The 24,066-nt window shown below is 49.4% G+C and overlaps 1 protein-coding gene across 1 annotated transcript in view; it reads right to left on the reverse strand.

Moving 5' to 3' along the window:
- Positions 1–23,046, reverse strand: part of LOC115206853 (arf-GAP with Rho-GAP domain, ANK repeat and PH domain-containing protein 1-like) — a 35,761-nt gene extending 12,715 nt beyond the window's left edge. Inside the window, exons 1-10 of the mRNA XM_029774031.1 lie at positions 22,785–23,046; positions 21,290–21,526; positions 16,187–16,292; positions 15,942–16,089; positions 13,371–13,460; positions 10,578–10,655; positions 10,341–10,458; positions 8,902–9,015; positions 2,248–2,393; positions 2,080–2,162 (exon numbers count right to left, since the gene is read on the reverse strand). Coding sequence (XP_029629891.1) covers positions 2,080–2,162; positions 2,248–2,393; positions 8,902–9,015; positions 10,341–10,458; positions 10,578–10,655; positions 13,371–13,460; positions 15,942–16,089; positions 16,187–16,292; positions 21,290–21,526; positions 22,785–23,046 — 1,382 coding nt within the window. The remainder of the gene's footprint in view (positions 1–2,079; positions 2,163–2,247; positions 2,394–8,901; positions 9,016–10,340; positions 10,459–10,577; positions 10,656–13,370; positions 13,461–15,941; positions 16,090–16,186; positions 16,293–21,289; positions 21,527–22,784) is intronic.
- Between the last annotated feature and the right edge of the window lie 1,020 nt (positions 23,047–24,066).

Genomic DNA, 24,066 nt, shown 5'->3' on the forward strand with positions numbered 1-24,066 from the left:
AGAGAGAGAGAGAGAGAGAGAGAGAGGAAACATCACAGTCAGAACCCAACTACAGAGAGAGAGAGATAGGAAACATCACAGTCAGACCCCAACTACAGAGAGAGAGAGAGAGGAGATAGGAAACATTAAGTGAGTGGAGGAGATTTAGCAGCAGACAGACACAGGAGACGGTATAGGACTCTGTCCTGCCCTCCCTACTGTCAGCTACTGTTCTCTAGTCACTAAAGAACAGGACTGTGGAGTGAGACTGCTCTATAACAGTCTCTCTCTCTCAGAGAGAAGGAGAGGGTGGTCATGGGACAGGCGGGGAGGAGAGGACAGAGAGGTGTTCTGACAGGGTCGGAGGGAGAGGACAGGAGAGGGTGTTCTGACCAGGCGGGAGGAAGAGGACAGAGAGGGGTGTTCTGACCAGGCGGGAGGAAGAGGACAGAGAGGTGTTCTGACCAGGCTGGGGAGAGAGGACAGAGAGGTGTTCTGACAGGCGGGGAGGAGAGGACAGAGAGGTGTCTGACCAGGCGGGAGGAGGGAGAGACAGAGAGGTGTTCTGACCAGGCGGGCGAGAGACAGAGAGGTGTTCTGACCAGGCGGGAGGAGAGGACAGAGAGGTGTTCTGACCAGGCGGGAGGAGAGGACAGAGAGGTGTTCTGACCAGGCGGGAGGAGAGGACAGAGAGGTGTTCTGACCAGGCGGGAGGAGAGGACAGAGAGGTGTTCTGACCAGGCAGGAGGAGAGGACAGAGAGGTGTTCTGACCAGGCGGGAGAGAGGACAGAGAGGTGTTCTGACCAGGCGGGGAGGAGAGGACAGAGAGGTGTTTCTGACCAGGCGGAGAGGAGCGAGGGCAGAGAGGTGTTCTGACCAGGACGGGAGGAGAGGACAGAGAGAGGTGTTCTGACCCAGGCGGGAGGAGAGGACAGAGAGGTGTTCTGACCAGGCGGGAGGAGAGGACAGAGAGTGTTCTGACAGGGCGGGAGGAGAGGACAGAGAGGTGTTCTGACCAGGCGGGAGGAGAGGACAGAGAGGTGTTCTGACCAGGCGGGAGGAGAAGGAGAGGCAGAGGACAGAGAGTGTTCTGACCAGGCGGGAGGAGAGGACAGAGAGGTGTTCTGACCAGGCGGGGAGGAGAGGACAGAGAGGTGTTCTGACCAGGCGGGGAGGAGATGACAGAGAGGTGTTCTGACCAGGCGGGGAGGATGAGGACAGAGAGGTGTTCTGACCAGGCGGAGGGAGAGGACAGAGAGGTGTTCTGACCAGGCGGGAGGAGAGGACAGAGAGGTGTTCTGACCAGGCGGGAGGAGAGGACAGAGAGTGTTCTGACCAGGCGGGAGGAGAGGACAGAGAGGTGTTCTGACCAGGCGGGAGGAGAGGACAGAGAGGTGTTCTGACCAGGCAGGAGGAGAGGACAGAGAGGTGTTCTGACCAGGCAGGAGGAGAGGACAGACAGGTGTTTCTGACCAGGCAGGGAGGAGAGGACAGAGCAGGTGTTCTGACCAGGCAGGAGGAGAGGACAGAGAGGTGTTCTGACCAGGCAGGGAGGAGGAGGACAGACAGGTGTTCTGACCAGGCGGGAGGAGAGGACAGAGCAGGTGTTCATGACCAGGCGGGAGGAGAGGACAGAGAGGTGTTCTGACCAGGCGGAGGAGAGGACAGAGAGGTGTTCTGACCAGGGCGGTTCGACCAGCGGAGAGAGGACGAGAGGTGTTCTGACCAGGCAGGAGGAGAGGACAGAGAGGTGTCTGACCAGGCAGGAGGAGAGGACAGAGAGGTGTTCTGACCAGGCGGGAGGAGAGGACAGACAGGTGTTCTGACCAGGCAGGAGGAGAGGACAGAGAGGTGTTCTGACCAGGCAGGAGGAGAGGACAGAGAGGTGTTCTGACCAGGCAGGAAGAGAGGACAGAGAGGTGTTCTGACCAGGCAGGAGGAGAGGACAGAGAGGTGTTCTGACCAGGCAGGAGGAGAGGACAGAGAGGTGTTCTGACCAGGCAGGAGGAGAGGACAGAGAGGTGTTCTGACCAGGCAGGAGGAGAGGACAGAGAGGTGTTCTGACCAGGCAGGAGGAGAGGACAGAGAGGTTTTCTGACCAGGTGGGTGGTCGTAGTTTCTTCTTGATGCCTAGATAGACCCTCAGGTTCTTCACCTGCCACTCCCTCTCTGGACGATTACTCTACAGGGACACAAAACAGACAGATTAGATGTTTCAATCCCAGCGTGTGTGTGTGCGTGCGTGCGTGTGCGCGCGCGTGTCTTACCCGCACTTCCTTGTACATCCTGAGGGAGACAGTGTTGAGGATGAAGTAGCGGTCGTGAAAGCTGCCGGTATTCAGTCCCAATCCCAGAATGCTCCTCTCCTCCCGGAACTTTACCATCCCGTGCTTGGACACATCCACTTTACTGGCTATGGGGGGACGAAATGTACCAAATCAGAAACAGTATAGGGGTAATAGCAGAGCTGAGAAGTCAATTAAATTGTGTGTGTGTGTGTGTGTGTGTGTGTGTGTGTGTGTGTGTGTGTGTGTGTGTGTGTGTGTGTGTGTGTGTGTCCTGAGAACGTTGATATATGTATTTTGTTTTTAATGGGAGCAAACAGACTGTTTTTCTAGCACAGACTGGAATATGTTTCGAGATTCCTCCAATGGTATTGAGGAGTACACCACATCTGTCATTGGCTTCATCAATAAGTGCATCAATGACGTCGTACCCACAGTGACCGTACGTACATACCCCAACCAGAAGCCATGGATTACAGGCTAAAGGGTAGAGTTGCCGCTTTCAAGGAGGGGGACTCGAACCCGAAGGCTTATAAGAAATCCCTCTATGCCCTCCGACGAACCATCAAACAGGAAAAGCGTCAATACAGGACTAAGATCGAGTCATTCTACACCGGCTCTGACGCTCATCGGATGTGGCAGGGCTTGCAAGCCATTACAGACTACAAATTGAAGCACAGCCGAGAGCTGCCCAGTGACACGAGCCTACCAGACGAGCTAAACTACTTCTATGCTCGCTTCGAGGCAAATAACACTGAAACTAACATGAGAGCACCAGCTGTACCAGAAGACTTGTGATCCCGCTCCACGTAGCCGATGTGAGTAAGACCTTTAGACAGGTCAACATTCACAAGGCCACAGGGCCAGACAGATTACCAGGACGTGTACTGTGAGCATGCGCTGACCAACTGGTAAGTGTCTGCACTGACATTTTCAACCTCTCCCTGACCGAGTCTGTAATACCAACATGTTTCAAGCAGACCACCATAGTCCCTGTGCCCAAGAACACCAAGATAACCTGCCTTAATGACTACTGACCCGTAGCACTCACATCTGTAGCCATGAAGTGCTTTCAAAGGCCTGTCATGGCTCACATCCACACAATCATCCCAGAAACCCTCCAATTTGCATACCGCCCCAACAGATGATGCAGTCTCTACTGCACTCCACACTGCCCTTTCCCATCTGGACAAAAGGAACACCTATGTGAGAATGCTATTCATTGACTACAGCTCAGCGTTCAACACCATAGTACCCATGAAGCTCATCACTAAGCTAAGGACCCTGGGACTAAACACCTCCCTCTGCAACTGGATCCTGGACTTCCTGACGGGCCGTCCCCAGGTGGTATGGGTAGGTAACAACACATCCGCCACGCTGATCCTCAACATGGTGGCCCCTCAGTCGTGCGTGTTCAGCCCTCTTCACTCATGACTGCATGGCCAGGTATGACTCCAACACCATCATTAAGTTTGCCGACGACACAACAGTGGTAGGCCTGATCACCGACAACGATGAGACAGCCTATATGGAGGAGGTCAGAGACCTGGCAGTGTGGTGACAGGACGACAACCTCTCCCTCAACGTGATCAAGACTAAGGAGATGATTGTGGACTGTGGAAAAAGAGGACCGAGCACGCCCCCATTCACATCGACGGGGCTGCAGTGGAACTGGTTGAGAACTTCAAGTTCCTTGATGTCCACATCACCAACAAACTAACATGGTCCAAACACACCAAGACAGTCGTGAAGAGAGCACGACAAAGCCTATTCCCCCTAAGGAGACTGAAAAGATTTGGCATGGCTCCTCAGATCCTCAAAAGGTTATACAGCTGCACCATCGAGAGCATCCTGACTGGTTGCATCACTGCCTGGTACGGCAACTGCTCAGCCTCCGACCGCAAGGCACTACAGAGGGTAGTGAGAACGGCCCAGTACATCACTGGGGCCAAGCTTCCTGCCATCCAGGACCTCTATACCAGGTGGTGTCAGAGGAAGGCCTTAAATATTATCAAAGACTCCAGTCACCCCAGTCATAGACTGTTCTCTCTGCTACCGCACGGCAAGCAGTACCGGAGCGCCAAGTCTTGGTCCAAGAGGCTTCTAAACAGCTTCTACCCCCAAGCCATAACACTCCTGAACATCTAGTCAAAAGGCTACCCAGACAATTTGCATTGCCCCCTCCCCTCCCCACCACTCTCTATTATCATCTATGCATAGTCACTTTAATAACTCTACCTACATGTACATACTACCTCAACTAACCGGTGCCCCTGCACATTGACTCTGTATCAGTACCCCCCTGTACATAGTCTCGCTATTGTTATTTTACTGCTGCTCTTTAATTACTTGTAACTTTTATTTCTTATTCTTATCCGTATTTTTTGAAACTGCATTGTTGGTTAGGGGCTCGTAAGTAAGGATTTCACTGTAAGGTCTGTTGTATTCGGCGCATGTGACTAATACAATTTGATTTGAACTGGTGATGCTTGGAGCCGAAGGGTGCTGCTTAGACCACTCCACAGTTCACAACGCTCTGGCAAAACATGACAATACTTTTTTAAATGTATTTTTATTTATTTCACCAGGTAAGCTAGTTGAGAACAAGTTCTCATTTACAACTGTGACCTGGTCAAGATAAAGCAAAGCAGTGCGACAGAAACAACAACACAGAGTTACACGTGGAATAAACAAGTGTACAGTCAATAACACAATACAAAAAAAAGAAAGTCTATAAACAGTGTGTGCAAATGGCATGAGGAGGTAAGGCAATAAATAGTTCATAGTAACGAAGTAATTACAATTTAGCAGATTAACACTGGAGTGATAGATGAGCAGATGATGGTGTGTAAGTAGTGATACTGGTGTGCAAAAGAGCAGAAAAGTAAATAAAAACAATATGGGGATGGTAGGTAGATTGGGTGGGCTATTTACAGATGGACTATGTACAGCTTCAGCGATCGGTTAGCTGCTTAGATAGCTGATGTTTAAAGTTAGTGAGGGAAATATAAATCTCCAGCTTCAGTGATCTTTGCAATTCGTTCCAGTCACTGGCAGCAGAGAACTGGAAGGAAAGACGGCAAAGGAGGTGTTGGCTTTGGGGAAGACCAGTGAGATATACCTGCTGGAACGTGTGCTACGAGTGGGTGTTGTTATCATGACCAGTGAACTGAGATAAGGCGGAGCTTTACCTAGCATAGACTTATAGATGACCTGGAGCCAGTGGGTCTGGTGATAAATATGTAGCGAGGGCCAGCCGACTAGAGCATACAGGTCGCAGTGGTGGGTGGTATATGGAGCTTTGGTAACAAAACAGATGGCACTGTGATAGACTGCATCCAGTTTGCTGAGTAGAGTATTGGAAGCTATTTGTAGATGACATCGCCGAAGTCGAGGATCGGTAGGATAGTCAGTAGGATAGTCGGTAGGATAGTCGGTAGGATAGTCGGTAGGATAGTCGGTAGGATAGTCGGTAGGATAGTCGGTAGGATAGTCGGTAGGATAGTCGGTAGGATAGTCGGTAGGATAGTCGGTAGGATAGTCGGTAGGATAGTCGGTAGGATAGTCGGTAGGATAGTCAGTAGGATAGTCAGTAGGATAGTCAGTAGGATAGTCAGTAGGATAGTCAGTTTTACAAGTAAGTAAGTAAGTTTGGCGACGTGAGTGAAGGAGGCTTTGTTGCGAAATAGAAAGACGATTCTAGATTTTGATTTTGGATTGGAGATGTTTGATATGAGTCTGGAAGGAGAGTTTACAGTCTAGCCAGACATCTAAGTATTTGTAGTTGTCCACGTATTCTAGGTCAGAAACGTCCAGAGTAGTGATGCTAGTTGGGCGGGCGGGTGCGGGTAGCGAACAGTTGAAAAGCATGCATTTGGTTTTGATGGCGTTTAAGAGCAGTTGGAGGCCACAGAAGGAGTGTTGTATGGCATTGAAGCTCATTTGGAGGTTTGTTAACACAGTGTCCAAAGGGCCAGATCTATACAGAATGATGTCGTCTGCGTAGAGGTGGATCAGGGAATCACCCGCAGCAAGAGCGACATCATTGATATACAGTGAGGGAAAAAGTATTTGATCCCCTGCTGATTTTGTACGTTTGCCCACTGACAAAGAAATGATCAGTCTATAGTTTTAATGGTAGGTTTATTTGAACAGTGAGAGACAGAATAACAACAACAAAAAATCCACAAAAACGCATGTCAAAAATTTTACTCAATGATTTGCATTTTAATATAGGAAATAAGTATTTGACCCCTCTGCAAAACATGACTTAGTACTTGGTGGCAAAACCCTTGTTGGCAATCACAGAGGTCAGACGTTTCTTGTAGTTGGCCACCAGGTTTGCACACATCTCAGGAGGGATTTTGACCCACTCCTCTTTGCAGATCTTCTCCAAGTCATTAAGGTTTGAGGCTGACGTTTGTCAACTCAAACCTTCAGCTCCCTCCACAGATTTTCTATGGGATTAAGGTCTGGAGACTGGCTCGGCCACTCCAGGACCTTAATGTGCTTCTTCTTGAGCCACTCCTTTGTTGCCTTGGCTGTGTGTTTTGGGTCATTGTCATGCTGGAATACCCATCCACGACCCATTTTCAATGCCCTGGCTGAGGGAAGGAGGTTCTCACCCAAGATTTGACGGTACATGGCCCCGTCCATCGTCCCTTTGATGCGATGAAGTTGTCCTGTCCCCTTAGCAGAAAAACACTCCCAAAGCATAATGTTTCCACCTCCATGTACGACGGTGGGGATGGTGTTCTTGGGGTCATAGGCAGCATTCCTCCTCCTCCAAACACGACGAGTTGAGTTGATGCCAAAGAGCTCCATTTTGGTCTCATCTGACCACTTACACCCAGTTGTCCTCTGAATCATTCAGATGTTCATTGGCAAACTTCAGACCGGCATGTATATGAGCAGGGGGACCTTGCGGGCGCTGCAGGATTTCAGTCCTTCACGGCGTAGTGTGTTACCAATTGTTTTCTTGGTGACTATGGCCCCAGCTGCCTTGAGATCATTGACAAGATCCTCCCGTGTAGTTCTGGGCTGATTCCTCACCGTTCTCATGATCATTGCAACTCCACGAGGTGAGATCTTGCATGGAGCCCCAGGCCGAGGGATATTGACAGTTATTTTGTGTTTCTTCCATTTGCGAATAATCGCACCAAATGTTGTCACCTTCTCCCCAAGCTGCTTGGCGATGGTCTTGTAGCCCATTCCAGCCTTGTGTAAGTCTACAATCTTGTCCCTGACATCCTTGGAGCGCTCTTTGGTCTTGGCCATGGTGGAGAGTTTGGAATCTGATTGATTGATTGCTTCTGTAAACAGGTGTCTTTTATACAGGTAAAAAGCTGAGATTAGGAGAACTCCCTTTAAGAGTGTGCTCCTAATCTCAGCTCGTTACCTGTATAAAAGACACCTGGGAGACAGAAATCTTTCTGATTGAGAGGGGGTCAAATACTTATTTCCCTCATTAAAATGCAAATCAATTTGTAACATTTTTGACATGCGTTTTTCTGGATTTTTGTTGTTGTTCTTCTGTCTCTCACTGTTCAAATAAACCTCCCATTAAAATTATAGACTGATCATTTTTTTGTCAGTGGGCAAACGTACAAAATCAGCAGGGGATCAAATACTTTTTCCCTCACTGTATACAGAGAAAAGAGTCGGCCCGAGAATTGAACCCTGTGGTACCCCCATAGAGACTGCCAGAGGTCCGAACAGGCCCTCCGATTTGACACACTGAACTCTGTCTGAGAAGTAGTTGGTGAACCATGCGAGGCAGTCATTTGAGAAACCAAGGCTATTGAGTCTGCTGATAAGAATACGGCGATTGACAGAGTCGAAAGCCTTGGCCAGGTCGATGACGACGGCTGCACAGTACTGTCTTTTATCGATGGCGGTTATGATATCGTTTAGGACCTTGAGCGTGGCTGAGGTTCACCCGTGACCAGCTCGGAAACTGGATTGCACAGCGGAGAAGGTACGGTGGGATTCGAAATGGTCAGTGATCTGCTTATTAACTTGGCTTTCAAAGACTTTAGAAAGGCAGGGCAGGATGGATATAGGTCTGTAACAGTTTGGATCTAGTGTCATCCAAGATGGCGTAGCAGTGCAGACGTGGTTTGTTGTCCTCTCGTTTACTTTTTGTATTTTTCGTATTTTTTGTATATATTCCAATTTATTTTTCAATCTCTTTTCCATTTTTAAATAAGATATACCTTCCGGTAACCCGACTCACCCAATGTGACACGGATCCACAATTTTTTTAGACCCTATAGCCAAAACTTTCATCAGAAGGTAGCCAGCTAATTAGCTACTAGCTATTTAGTCATTGTTAGCCACTGCTAGCGGCCTTTACACTCTGCTCAGGCACCAGCCGTTTTTTAGCCTGGATAATACCTGCCAGCCTCGGACTGTTTTTCTCCACTACAACACCAGATTACTGCCGTAAACCCTGGACCATTGATCATCACAGCATAAAGCAATCACACTTGATGATAGTTGATGGAAACAGCGCATGTTTTAGCCTTGCCCAAACCATAACCACTCAGGATGAATGCCTATACTGTTAACCTTTGAACCCAGTAACCACGGGTATGTGTGGTTAGTGTGTGTGTGTGTGTGTGTGTGTGTGTGTACCCAGGTAGATGCGTATGGCCTCCATGGCGAGATGTTTTTTGACCAGCAAGTGGGAGTCGGTACCCAGAGAATGGATGATGGGTAACACACGCTCCAGATGATGCAACGGACGCTCTGAGAGAGAGAGAGAGAGAGAGAGAGAAGAGAGAGGAGAGAGAGAGGAGAGAGAGAGAGAGGAGAGAGAGAGAGAGAGAGAGAGAGAGAAGGGGACAAAACAGCCTCATCATCAGCATCACCCCTCCATAGCACTACCATCCCCTCATCCTCCCCTCATCCCATACCTCTTCCCCACCTCTCCTTCCTCTCTCTCTCGCCCCACCTCTCCTTCCACTCTCTCTCTCTCTAATCTCCCAGCAGTTCCAGTACTCGTTCTCTCTCTGGCCTTTTCTCAATTACATTCTCCTCTCTCTTCTGCTCCTTCTCAAACCCCATTGGAGGAGAAGTTCAGAGGGGAGGGAGCTCTGTTTTTCTCATCCAATGGTTTTTGAGAAGGACGCAAGGAGAATGCAATTATGAAAAGGCCTCTCTCTCTATTACAAAACATTAAGAACACCTGCTCTTTCCATGACAGACTGACCAGGCGAATCCAGCTGCAAGCTATGATCCCTTATTGATGTCACTCAATCAGTGTAGATGAAGGGGAGGAGACAGATTAAAGAATGATTTTCAACCCTTGAGACAATTGAGACATGGATTGTTTGTGTGTGTCATTCAGAGGGTGAATGTGCAAGATAAAAGCAGTCTCCTCCTTCTGGCTGACCTCTCATCTCTCTCCTCCTTCTGGCTGACCTCCCATCTCTCTCCTCCTTCTGGCTGACCTCTCATCTCTCTCCTCCTTCTGGCTGACCTCTCATCTCTCTCCTCCTTCTGGCTGACCTCTCATCTCTCTCCTCCTTCTGGCTGACCTCCCATCTCTCTCCTCCTTCTGGCTGACCTCCCATCTCTCTCCACTCACCGGTCTCCTCCTTCTGGCTGACCTCTCATCTCTCTCCTCCTTCTGGCTGACCTCCCATCTCTCTCCTCCTTCTGGCTGACCTCCCATCTCTCTCCTCCTTCTGGCTGACCTCCCATCTCTCTCCTCCTTCTGGCTGACCTCCCATCTCTCTCCACTCACCGGTCTCCTCCTTCTGGCTGACCTCTCATCTCTCTCCTCCTTCTGGCTGACCTCCCATCTCTCTCCTCCTTCTGGCTGACCTCCCATCTCTCTCCTCCTTCTGGCTGACCTCCCATCTCTCTCCTCCTTCTGGCTGACCTCCCATCTCTCTCCACTCACCGGTCTCCTTCTGGCTGACCTCTCATCTCTCTCCACTCACCGGTCTCCTTCTGGCTGACCTCTCATCTCTCTCCACTCACCGGTCTCCTCCTTCTGGCTGACCTCCCATCTCTCTCCACTCACCGGTCTCCTCCTTCTGGCTGACCTCCCATCTCTCTCCACTCACCGGTCTCCTCCTTCTGGCTGACCTCCCAGCAGCTCCAGTAGTCTTTCTCTCGGACCTGGATCTTCCGCCGGTCCAGAATCTCACAGGTCAGCTCTGCTGCCGTCATAGAACCAGGGATCTGGAGGGGAGAGCAGTGGAGGGAGTGAGATTCAGGACCCCGTCTTACTCTCTTTATTTCCCTATCGTGATAAAGGTGAGATCATAAGGGGTTAGTTAAGGTCAGAGGTGAGAGGTCACCTTGACGTGCTGCTCTGCCGTCTCCTTCTTCTCCTCCAGGTACACTGTACAGATGAAGTCCCCTGCTGACCCCGACGCCTGCACAACGCATACACACACACACACACGCACATGTACACACACACACACACACACACACACGCACACACACGCACACACACGCACACACACACACGCAAATTCAAGTAGTGTTAAAGCACATTGGGTTACTGCAGAACAGTGTATGATATATGAAGGTAGTGCGACTCACAGAAGCCTTGGTGTTGAGGAGGTGTGTGTGAGTACTGTATTACTCACAGAAGCCTTGGTGTTGAGGAGGTGTGTGTGTGAGTACTGTATAACTCACAGAAGCCTTGGTGTTGAGGAGGTGTGTGTGAGTACTGTATAACTCACAGAAGCCTTGGTGTTGAGGAGGTGTGTGTGTGAGTACTGTATAACTCACAGAAGCCTTGGTGTTGAGGAGGTGTGTGTGTGAGTACTGTATAACTCACAGAAGCCTTGGTGTTGAGGAGGTGTGTGTGTGAGTACTGTATTACTCACAGAAGCCTTGGTGTTGAGGTGTGTGTGTGTGAGTACTGTATAACTCACAGAAGCCTTGGTGTTGAGGAGGTGTGTGTGAGTACTGTATTACTCACAGAAGCCTTGGTGTTGAGGTGTGTGTGTGTGAGTACTGTATAACTCACAGAAGCCTTGGTGTTGAGGAGGTGTGTGTGAGTACTGTATTACTCACAGAAGCCTTGGTGTTGAGGAGGTGTGTGTGAGTACTGTATTACTCACAGAAGCCTTGGTGTTGAGGAGGTGTGTGTGAGTACTGTATTACTCACAGAAGCCTTGGTGTTGAGGAGGTGTGTGTGAGTACTGTATTACTCACAGAAGCCTTGGTGTTGAGGAGGTGTGTGTGAGTACTGTATTAGTCACAGAAGCCTTGGTGTTGAGGAGGTGTGTGTGAGTACTGTATTAGTCACAGAAGCCTTGGTGTTGAGGAGGTGTGTGTGAGTACTGTATTACTCACAGAATCCTTGGTGTTGAGGAGGTGTGTGTGAGTACTGTATTACTCACAGAATCCTTGGTGTTGAGGAGGTGTGTGTGAGTACTGTATTACTCACAGAATCCTTGGTGTTGAGGTGTGTGTAAGTACTGTATTACTCCCCGTAACCTTGGTGTTGAGGAGGTGTGTGTGAGTACTGTATTACTCCCAGAAGCCTTGGTGTTGAGGAGGTGTGTGTGAGTACTGTATTAGTCACAGAAGCCTTGGTGTTGAGGAGGTGTGTGTGAGTACTGTATTACTCAGAAAAGCCTTGGTGTTGAGGAGGTGTGTGTGAGTACTGTATTACTCACAGAAGCCTTGGTGTTGAGGTGTGTGTGAGTACTGTATTACTCACAGAAGCCTTGGTGTTGAGGTGTGTGTGAGTACTGTATTACTCCCAGAATCCTTGGTGTTGAGGTGTGTGTAAGTACTGTATTACTCCCAGAAGCCTTGGTGTTGAGGAGGTGTGTGTGAGTACTGTATTACTCACAGAAGCCTTGGTGTTGATGAGGTGTCTGTGAGTACTGTATTACTCACAGAAGCCTTGGTGTTGAGGAGGTGTGTGTGAGTACTGTATTACTCACAGAAGCCTTGGTGTTGAGGAGGTGTGTGTGAGTACTGTATTACTCACAGAAGCCTTGGTGTTGAGGTGTGTGTGAGTACTGTATTACTCACAGAATTCTTGGTGTTGAGGTGTGTGTGAGTACTGTATTACTCCCAGAAGCCTTGGTGTTGAGGTGTGTGTGAGTACTGTATTACTCCCAGAAGCCTTGGAGTTGAGGAGGTGTGTGTGAGTACTGTATTACTCCCAGAAGCCTTGGAGTTGAGGAGGTGTGTGTGAGTACTGTATTACTCCCAGAAGCCTTGGAGTTGAGGAGGTGTGTGTGAGTACTGTATTACTCACAGGGACGCTGGAGTTGAGGAGGTGTGTGTGAGTACTGTATTACTCCCAGAAGCCTTGGAGTTGAGGAGGTGTGTGTGAGTACTGTATTACTCCCAGAAGCCTTGGAGTTGAGGAGGTGTGTGTGAGTACTGTATTACTCCCAGAAGCCTTGGAGTTGAGGAGGTGTGTGTGAGTACTGTATTACTCCCAGAAGCCTTGGAGTTGAGGTGTGTGTGAGTACTGTATTACTCCCAGAAGCCTTGGAGTTGAGGTGTGTGTGAGTACTGTATTACTCCCAGAAGCCTTGGAGTTGAGGTGTGTGTGAGTACTGTATTACTCCCAGAAGCCTTGGAGTTGAGGTGTGTGTGAGTACTGTATTACTCCCAGAAGCCTTGGAGTTGAGGAGGTGTGTGTGAGTACTGTATTACTCCCAGAAGCCTTGGAGTTGAGGAGGTGTGTGAGTACTGTATTACTCCCAGAAGCCTTGGAGTTGAGGAGGTGTGTGTGTACTGTATTACTCCCAGAAGCCTTGGAGTTGAGGAGGTGTGTGTGAGTACTGTATTACTCCCAGAAGCCTTGGAGTTGAGGAGGTGTGTGTGAGTACTGTATTACTCCCAGAAGCCTTGGAGTTGAGGTGTGTGTGAGTACTGTATTACTCCCAGAAGCCTTGGAGTTGAGGAGATGTGTGAGTGCTGTATTACTCCCAGAAGCCTTGGAGTTGAGGAGATGTGTGAGTGCTGTATTACTCCCAGAAGCCTTGGAGTTGAGGAGATGTGTGAGTGCTGTATTACTCCCAGAAGCCTTGGAGTTGAGGTGTGTGTGAGTACTGTATTACTCACAGAAGCCTTGGAGTTGAGGTGTGTGTGAGTACTGTATTACTCACAGGGACGCTGGAGTTGAGGTTCAACTTCTCTCTGACTTTAATGATGGCCGTGATCTCATCCAGCTGCCTTTTCAGCTGCTGCTCATCCACCTGGACCGCAACACAACCACACTCTGTCAACCACACTCTGTCAACCCCACTCTGTCTGTCAACCCCACTCTGTCTGTCAACCCCACTCTGTCTGTCAACCCCACTCTGTCTGTCAACCACACTCTGTCAACCCCACTCTGTCTGTCAACCCCACTCTGTCTGTCAACCCCACTCTGTCTGTCAACCCCACTCTGTCTGTCAACCCCACTCTGTCTGTCAACCCCACTCTGTCAACCCCACACCGTCAACCCCACACCGTCAACCACACGACAAAACAACATAATCATATTTTTCGATCCTCTGGGAGGAGAATAGACACCGTCTGGTATCAATCACCATGACAGCCTTGAGTTGGGGAGGAGTGAGCACTTTGGGGTGAGAGGTCAGGTTAGATGAAGTGAGGAAGAACAGATATCACTAAGGTTCTGTCTAGCAACAGGGAAGCATTGGCTGTTCGGTTGTGGAGGAGGAGACTCAGCCTAGGAGAAAGGGTTAAATATCAGTGCTTGTGTGAAATGGTTTTTTTTCTTCTGAATTACAGCTGTAACGACCATTTGGGAAGAATTCAACTTAGTTAAGCTTCTCTAGTGTCCGTGACAAAATGTGAACCTGACAGTATAGCCAGTATAACTACTCACTGCATGGTTGAAACATCATTGACCAGCTCACACTGTAGTCACCCCGCTACCAAACACTGTAGTCACCCCCTACCAAACACTGTAGTCACCCCCTACCAAACACTGTAGTCACCCCCTACTAAACACTGTAGTCACCCCCCTATCAAACACTGTAGTCACCCCCCTACCAAACACTGTAGTCACCCCCCTACCAAACACTGCAGTCACCCCCCTACCAAACACTGCAGTCACCCCCCTACCAAACACTGCAGTCAACCCCCTACCAAACACTGTAGTCACACCACTACTAAACACTGTAGTCATACCACTACCAAACACCAGAGGGCAGAAGAGGGCAGAAGAGAGCAGAAGAGAGCTAGTGCCTAAACTCAAAGATGACAGAGTTCCCTGGGGTTTCCACTATGTACAGACCTGGGATCAGCTTCCTCTACCTCAATCTTAACCTTAAACATTAATAGGGGAAAATGCTAAACTGACCCAAGATCAGCCTCTATGGGCAATAATGCACTATTACATTTTAAATGAAAGTCATTTAGCAGACGCTCTTATCCAGAGTGACTTTACAGGAACAGTTGGGGTTAAGTGCCTTGCTCAAGGCCACATCAACATATTGTTCACCTTGTCGGACTCGGGGATTCAAACCAGCGACCTTTCGGTTACTGGCTCAACGCTCTTAACTGCTACGCTACCTGCCGCCTCTGAGGTTAGGGGTCAGGGGTTAGGGGTTAGAGCTAACAGGGTCTCTGACCTCAAAGACGTCCGTGCAGTGCTCTATGAGGTCAGGGGTTAGGGGTTAGAGCTAACAGGGTCTCTGACCTCAAACCCGTCCGTGTAGTGCTCTATGAGGTCAGGGGTTAGGGGTTAGGGGTCAGAGTTAACAGGGTCTCTGACCTCAAAGACGTCCGTGTAGTGCTCTATGAGGTCAGGGGTTAGGGGTCAGAGCTAACAGGGTCTCTGACCTCAAAGACGTCCGTGTAGTGCTCTATGAGGTCAGGGGTTAGGGGTCAGGGGTCAGTGCTAACAGGGTCTCTGAACTCAAAGACGTCCGTGTAGTGCTCTATGAGGTCAGGGGTTAGGGGTCAGAGTTAACAGGGTCTCTGACCTCAAAGACGTCCGTGTAGTGCTCTATGAGGTCAGGGGTTAGGGGTTAGGGGTCAGAGTTAACAGGGTCTCTGACCTCAAAGACATCCGTGTAGTGCTCTATGAGGTCAGGGGTTAGAGCTAACAGGGTCTCTGACCTCAAAGACGTCCGTGTAGTGCTCTATGAGGTTAGGGGTCAGGGGTTAGAGTTAACAGGGTCTCTGACCTCAAAGACGTCCGTGTAGTGCTCTATGAGGTCAGGGGTCAGTGCTAACAGGGCCTCTGACCTGAAAGACGTCCGTGTAGTGCTCTATGAGGTCAGGGGTCAGGGGTTAGGGGTTAGAGCTAACAGGGTCTCTGACCTGAAAGACGTCCGTGTAGTGCTCTATGAGGTTAGGGGTCAGGGGTCAGAGCTAACAGGGTCTCTGACCTGAAAGACGTCCGTGTAGTGCTCTATGAGGTTAGGGGTCAGGGGTTAGAGCTAACAGGGTCTCTGACCTCAAAGACGTCCGTGTAGTGCTCTATGAGGTCAGGGGTTAGGGGTCAGAGCTAACAGGGTCTCTGACCTGAAAGACGTCTGTGTAGTGCTCTATGAGGTTAGGGGTCAGGGGTTAGAGCTAACAGGGTCTCTGACCTCAAAGACGTCTGTGTAGTGCTCTATGAGGTCAGGGGTCAGTGCTAACAGGGTCTCTGACCTCAAAGACGTCCGTGTAGTGCTCTATGAGGTCAGGGGTTAGGGGTCAGAGCTAACAGGGTCTCTGACCTCAAAGACGTCCGTGTAGTGCTCTATGAGTTCCTCTACGACGAGGCCAGCTGTGTAGTCCTTCCCGTCGCTCTGGAACAGTGTTGGGCCAAATACTATAGCCAGGTTATGGAGATTCATCTGGTTCAGCTCTGCAAACCGCTGCACACTGTGGACAACACACACACCGTTACACTCTGAGCTGAGGGGTGGGTGTGTGTGTGTGTGTGTGTGTGTGTGTGTGTGTGTGTGTGTGTGTCTCTCACCAGTAGAGGTGGTTGACCAGGGCTCGTAGTGTGGCCTTGTTGACTCTGGGCAGCTGGCTCAGCAGCAGCTGGTACTGAGAGATCTTTCTGCTCTCCTCTGGGATCACTGACAGACAACACACACACACAGCAAAACATGTTTTATTCAGTTAGGTCACGTTTGGTTCCTAGTGAATACACCCCTGCTATATAGTGCCTCACCCCTATTTTAGGGTGAGTGTAGGGAGTTGGGGTTAGAGTGTAGGATGTTAAGGTTAGGATGTAAGGGTAGGGGTTAGGGTGTTGGGGTTAGGGTGTAGGGAGTTAAGGTTAAGGTGTAGGGAGTTAGGGGTTAGGGGTTGGGGTTAGGGTGTAGGGGGTTAGGGTGTAGGGGTAGGAGTTAGGGGTATGGGGTTAGGGTGTAGGGAGTTAAGGTTAGGGTGTAGGGGTTAGGGTGTAGGTTGTAGGGGGGTTAGGGTGTAGAGGGGTTAGGGTGTAGGGAGTTAAGGTTAGGGTGTAGGGGTTAGGGTGTAGGGAGTTAAGGTTAGGGTGTAGGGGTTAGGGTGTAGGGAGTTAAGGTTAGGGTGTAGGGGTTAGGGTGTAGGATGTTGAGGTTAGGGTGTTGGGGTATGGGGTTAGGGTGTAGGGGTAGGAGTATGGGGTTAGGGGTTGGGGTGTAGGGGTAGGAGTTAGGGGTATGGGGTTAGGGTGTAGGTGTTAGGGTGTAGGGGTAGGAGTTAGGGTGTAGGGGTTAGGGTGTAGGGGTTAGGCAACCCGCCTCAGCCAATGTGGTACGAATCTGCTATTTTTTAGACCTTATAACTGGAACCTCCATCAGAAGCTAGCCTTCAGAAGCCAGCCAGCTAATTACCTACTAGCTATTTAGTCATTGTTAGCCACTGCTAGCGGTCTTTACCTTTAGCACGGACACCAGCTGCTATAGCCTGGAGAGCCCGTATAATACCTGCCAGTCTGCACAGCACCATATCAGCCCTGAGCATATCGGACTGCTTTTTTATCCACTACATCACCGGATTCCTGCCGCAAGCTCTGGACCATTACACCGGATCTTCGCAGCTAGCTAGTTGCTACCGAGTGGATATTGTGGCTAATGCCCTTGTCCAGAAGCATGCACCAACTAGCCTCAAGATAGGCCCATCTCCCGGCTAGCAAACGAAGTACACCAACTACAATACCTCTCTTGCCAATTGGCCTGGACCCTTTGTCGACACGGAGCCCCGCCGATCCATCACGACTGGTCTGCTGGTCTAATATAATCCGGCCGATGTGCTCTCAACCGGCCTCTGCGTCATGGATGTTGGTGTTGATCCATCTGCTAGCCCCGGCCTGCTAGCTTCCTGAACGCCGTGTCGCCCGCTCGCCTTGCATAATAATCGACTTCTGAACGGCGCCCTGTTTCATCGCTGCTGCTCATTGGACCCTATGATCACTCGGCTACACAGCTGATGCCTACTGGACTGTTCATTAACACGGTACTTCATTTTGTTTATCTGTCGGCCCCAGACTCGAACTCAGGCCCTGTGTGTAGATAACTGACCCTCTCTGCCCATTCATCGCCTTTTACCCGTTGTTGTTGTCTTAGCTGTTTACCCGTTGTTGTCTCACCCGTTGTTGTTTTAGCTCTCCCAATCAACACCTGTGATTGCTTTATGCCTCTCTCTAATGTCAATATGCCTTGTATACTGTTGTTTAGGGCAGCTCTCATTGTTTTACTTTACTGTGGAGCCCCTAATCCTGCTCAACATGCCTCAGATAGCCTCCTTGTCCCACCCCCCACACATCCGCACCTAGCTTAACTGGCGCCTCCAGAGATGAAACCTCTCTCATTGTCACTCAATACCTAGGTTTACCCCCACTGTACTCGCACCCTACCATACCCTTGTCTGTACACTATGCCCTGAATCTATTCTACCACGGCCAGAAATCTGCTCCTTTTATTCTCTGTTCCCAACGCACTAGACAACCAGTTCTTATAGCCTTTAGCCGCACCCTCATCCTACTCCTCCTCTGCCTTATAGCCTGCAGAGTTCTGTCATACTATCCATGTCTATGCCAAAACAGTTCGAGCTTCTACTTTTAAAGATCCATCTCTCCAGAAATAAGTCCCTCACTGTTGTCGCTTGTTATAGACCCCATCTCAGCTCCCAGCTGTGCCCTGGACACCATATGTGAATTGATTGCCCCCCATCTATCTTCAGAGTTTGTACTGCTAGGTGACCTAAATTGGGATATGCTTAACACACCGGCCATTCTACAATCTAAGCTAGATGCCCTCAATCTCATACAAATTATCAAGGAACCTACCAGTTACAACCCCAAATCCCGTAAACATGGGCACCCCCATAGATATCATCCTGACCAACTTGCCCTCTAAATACACCTCTGCTGTTTTCAACCAGGATCTCAGCGATCACTGCCTCATTGCCTGCGTCCGCTATGGGTCCGCAGTCAAACGACCACCCCTCATCAGTGTCAAGCGCTCCCTAAAACACTTCTGCGCGCAGGCCTTTCTAATCGTCCTGGCCCGGGTATCCTGGAAGGATATTGACCTCATCCCGTCAGTAGAGGATGCCTGGTTGTTCTTTAAAAGTGCCTTCCTCACCATCTTAAATAAGCATGCCCTTTTCAAAAAATGTAGAACTAAGGACAGATACAGCACTTGGTTCACTCCAGACCTGACTGCCCTTGACCAGCACAAAAACATCCTGTGGCATACTGCACTAGCTTCGAATGGTCCCCGCGATATGCAACTTTTGTCAGGAACCAATACACACAGTCAGTTAGGAAAGCAAAGGCTAGCTTTTTCAAACAGAATTTTGCATCCTGCAGCACTAATTCCAAAATGTTTTGGGACAATGTAAAGTCCATGGAGAATAAGAGCACTTCCTACCAGCTGCCCACTGCACTGAGACTAGGAACCACTGTGACCACTGATACATCCATGATAATCGAGAATTTCAATAAGCATTTCTCTACGGCTGGCCATGCTTTCCACCTGGCTACCCAAACCCCGGCCAACAGCTCTGCACCCCCCCGCAGCAACTGGCCCAAGCCTCCCCTTTCACCCAAATCCAGACAGCTGATGTTCTGAAAGAGCTGCAAAATCTGGATCCCTACAAATCAGCTGGGCTAGACAATCTGGACCCCCTCTTCCTAAAATTATCCGCCGCCATTGTTGCAACCCCTATTACTAGTCTGTTCAACCTCTCTTTCGTATCGTCTGAGATTCCTAAAGATTGGAAAGCGGCCGCGATAAGCCCCTTCTTCAAAGGTGGAAACACTCTTTACCCAAACTGCTACAGACCTATATCCATCCTGCCCTGCCTTTCTAAAGTCTTCGAAAGCCAAGTGAACAAACAGATCACCGAACATTTTGAATCCCACCGTACCTTCTCCGCTATGCAATCTGGTTCCCGAGCTGGTCACGGGTGCACCTCAGCCACGCTCAAGGTCCTAAACGATATCATAACCGCCATCAATAAAAGACAGTACTGTGCAGCCGTCTTCATCGACCTTCCCAAGGCTTTCAACTCTGTCAATCACCATATTTTTATCGGCAGACTCAATAACCTTGGTTTCTCTAATGACTGCCTCGCCTGGTTCACCAACTACTTCTCAGATAGAGTTCAGTGTGTCAAATCGGAGGGCTTGTTGTCCGGACCTCTGGCAGTCTCTATGGGGGTGCCACAAGGTTCAATTCTCAGGCCGTCTCTCTTCTCTGTATACATCAATGATGTCGCTCTTGCTGCGGGTGATTCCCTGATCCACCTCTACGCAGACGACACCATTCTGTATACATCTGGCCCTTCTTTGGACACTGTGCTAACAAACCTCCAAACGAGCTTCAACGCAATACAACACTCCTTCCGTGGCCTCCAACTGCTCTCAAATGCATGCTCTTCAACTGATCATTGCCCGCTCCCTCCCGCCCGACTAGCATCACTACTCTAGCTGGACGGTTCTGACTTAGAATATGTGGACAAATAGAAATACCTAGGTGACTGGCTAGACTGTAAACTCTCCTTCCAGACTCACATTAAGCATCTCCAATCCAAAGTTAAATCTAGAATTGGCTTCCTGTACCCTCGTAAAACTGCCTATCCCACCGATCCTTGACTTCGGCGATGTCATTTACAAAATAGCCTCCAACTCTCTACTCAGCAAATTGGATGCAGTCTATCACAGTGCCATCCGTTTTGTCACCAAAGCCCCATATACTACCCACCACTGCGACCTGTATGCTCTCGTTGGCTGGTCCACGCTACATATTGGTCGCCAAACCCACTGGCTCCAGGTCATCTATAAGTCTTTGCTAGGTAAAGCTCGGCCTTATCTCAGCTCACTGGTCACCATAGCAACACCCACCCGTAGCACGCGCTCCAGCAGGTATATCTCACTGGTCATCCCCAAAGCCAACACCTGTTTTGGCCGCCTTTTCTTCCAGTTCTCTGCTGCCAACGACTGGAACGAATTGCAAAAATCACTGAAGTAACTGACTTATATCTCCCCCTCTAACTTTAAGCGTCAGCTGTCAGAGCAGCTTACCGATCGCTGCAGCTGTACACAGCCCATATGTAAATAGCCCATCCAACCTACCTCATCCCTATACTTGTTTTTGTTTTTCTGCTCTTTTGCACACCAGTATTTCTACTTGCACATCCTCATCTGCACATATAATCACTCCAGTGTAAATTGCTAAATTGTAATTACTTCGCTACTATGGCCTATTTATTGCCTTACCTCCTTACTTCATTTGCACACACTGTATACAGGTATTTCTGTGTTATTTACAGTACGTTTGTTTATTCCATGTGTAACTCTGTGTTGTTTTTGTCACACTGCTTTGCTTTATCTTGGCCAGGTCGAGTTGTAAATGAGAACTTGTTCTCAACTGGCCTACCTGGTTAAATAAAGGTGAAATAAATAAAAAATAAATAAAAGAGTGTAGGGGTTAGGGTGTAGGGGTTAGGGTGTAGGGGTTAGGGGTGTAGGGTGTAGGGGTTAGGGTGTAGGGGTTAGGAGTTAGGGTGTAGGGGTTTAGGGTGTAGGGGTTAGGGTGTAGGGGTTAGGGTGCAGGGTTAGGAGTTAGGGTGTAGGTCTCACCAGGTGTGCTGAGCCATGCGCTAGCAGCCTGTATGGTGAACAGTCCCTCTCCAGACTCTCTGAAGAAGCGCTTCAGTGTGTTTGACACGTCGTCCACCTGGTGCTCCCCCTCCTTCAGACGCACACTACGGGCATCACGCCGAAACGCCTCGCACAGCGCCGCCACGCGACTGTTCACACCGCTCTTACGGTAGATACCCTCAGACGTCAGACCTAAAACACACACACAGATTAAAACTCACACAGTAATATACACACACACTTCATAACACATACCCCTTCACAACCCCTTCTCTTACTGACCAACCAAAACTATGTCAGAGTTCAGAGCAGCAGCTAATCAGAGGCCAGAAGGTGATTAGGAAGATCAAGGCCAGAAGGGATTAGGAAGAGTTAGCAGATGTAACAGATTAACATTCCAACCCAGGAAACAGGAGAAACTACCCAGAACCCAACAGGTTCAGCCTGATCCCCAGTAAGACCAGTGAGTCACTAAGTCAATAGGAAAGAAACAACAGGGAGAAACCACAAGCCTTGGTCAGCAGAGAGAAGAAGAAGTTAACACATAACCTAGGAGAGAGAGAGAAGAAGTTAACACATAACCTAGGAGAGAGAGAGAAGAAGTTAACACATAACCTAGGAGAGAGAGAGGAAAGAAGTTAACACATAACCTAGGAGAGAGAGAGAGAGAGAGAGAGAGAGAGAGAGAGAGAGAGAGAAAGAGAGAGGGAGAGAGACTTTTGGACATAAAGTAGATTTTCCAGGTGTGAAGGAAGGCTGGGGGGGGTCTGAATTAAAGGACAATCTAAAGCTGCCTGCTCACTTCATATTATTTCTGGAGAAACATGGCTATGTGATGCCTCTGTGATTAGCATAACTATAGCCCTGTGCACACACAGCGTTCCCAGCTGAATATGCAGATATATGAATGAACAGATAGAGGAGTGAATGTGGCGGCAGGCTGAATGAAAGAGCCTCTTTGTCCAGCTGTGTTGAATGGACTGGTCAGATCTGAGAGCTCCGCTCCTGCCTGACGTTCTCCTATTCTCAACCTCATAGCTACATCACTGATGCCAACAAACTCACCTGGTTTCCAGAACTGTGTGTGTGTGTGCGCATGCGTGCGTACGTGCATATGTGTGTGTGTACTCACTGTTGCAGGTGCGGTTGTATTTGAGGCTCTCCTGTGGGTGTGTGTGTGTATACTCACTGCTGCAGGTGCGGTTGTACTTGAGGCTCTCCTGTGGGTGTGTGTGTGTATACTCACTGCTGCAGGTGCGGTTGTATTTGAGGCTCTCCTGTGGGTGTGTGTGTGTATACTCACTGCTGCAGGTGCGGTTGTATTTGAGGCTCTCCTGTGGGTGTGTGTGTGTATACTCACTGCTGCAGGTGCGGTTGTACTTGAGGCTCTCCTGTGGGTGTGTGTGTGTATACTCACTGCTGCAGGTGCGGTTGTATTTGAGGCTCTCCTGTGGGTGTGTGTGTGTATACTCACTGCTGCAGGTGCGGTTGTACTTGAGGCTCTCCTGTGGGTGTCCCTTCAGCTTACAGTGGAAGCGGTGTTGCCAGAACTCAGGGAACCAGGGGTTTCTCAGGTTGTTGTCCGGCCGCAACTTCAGATAATACTCATCAAACCACTTCACATCAGCTGACTGCAGCTTGATGGTGATTCCCCCCGCCGCCTCGCGCACGTACCCATCCGTCACATCATACCGGTCCGCCCAGCCATCACTGGGACAGGGGGACAGGAGGGACATGGAAGTTAGACACCATGAATCAACGTTGAAGGGATTTTTAAAGGAACGTTAGAAACATAGTGTAGTCACTGGAAAACAAGAGCGTTGGTCTTAGGTTCTGGAAGTGACGTGTCTGTTCCATACACAAGGCCTAAGGTGTCCACTAGTTGACGTCTTTGGTTGTTTATGTGCTCTGGCGCCATTTTCTGCTGACTCAATTCTTTATCTGTGTGTTGAAGTTGAAATAGAAATTGGAGATAGCCAACTTTTTATTTTGTTGCATTTCAAAGAACTTACTCTCCTTTTGTGTCAATCAGAAATGATAATAATAACCAGTCTAAAACCTGAAAACACCGAGATGGTCCATTCACAAAGCAGAGCTCCTGAATGGTTCTCATCACTGGTCCCAAACTGTAATTATGAGTGAAAAGCAGAAGCGGTGGTGGAGGAGGCAGGAGGGGTAACCAAGGGTAACCTCACTATTCACCAGCAGAAACACTGTGTGTGTGTGTGTGTGTGTGTGTGTGTGTGTGTGTGTGTGTGTGTGTGTGTGTGTGTGTGTGTGTGTGTGTGTGTGTGTGTGTGTGTGTGGGCCAGCTGGAATGCTTCCTATTGCGTTAAATTACATCTCACTGTAGAGAGGTGAGAAGGGCTAACACACTCACTCCATAAATAATGGAAACATTTCTATCAGACTGACCACCTCTGCTACTTCCTCTCACCTCAAGGACACACACAGAGAATAGAGAGGTGGAGAGAGAGATGGAGAGAGATGGAGAAGATGGAGAGAGACGGAGAGAGATGAGAGAGATGGAGGGAGATGGAGAGATGAGAGAGATGGAGAGAGACGGAGGGAGATGGAGAAGATGGAGAGAGAGATGGAGGGAGATGGAGTGAGATGGAGAAGATGGAGAGAGACGGAGAGAGACGGAGAGAGATGGAGGGAAATGGAGCGAGATGGAGAGAGACGGAGAGAGATGAGAGAGATGGAGCGAGATGGAGAGATGGAGAGAGACGTTGAGAGATGCAGAGAGATGCAGA

The sequence above is a fragment of the Salmo trutta genome, chromosome 13 (genome assembly GCF_901001165.1).
Source record: "Salmo trutta chromosome 13, fSalTru1.1, whole genome shotgun sequence".
Lineage (NCBI taxonomy): Eukaryota > Metazoa > Chordata > Actinopteri > Salmoniformes > Salmonidae > Salmo > Salmo trutta.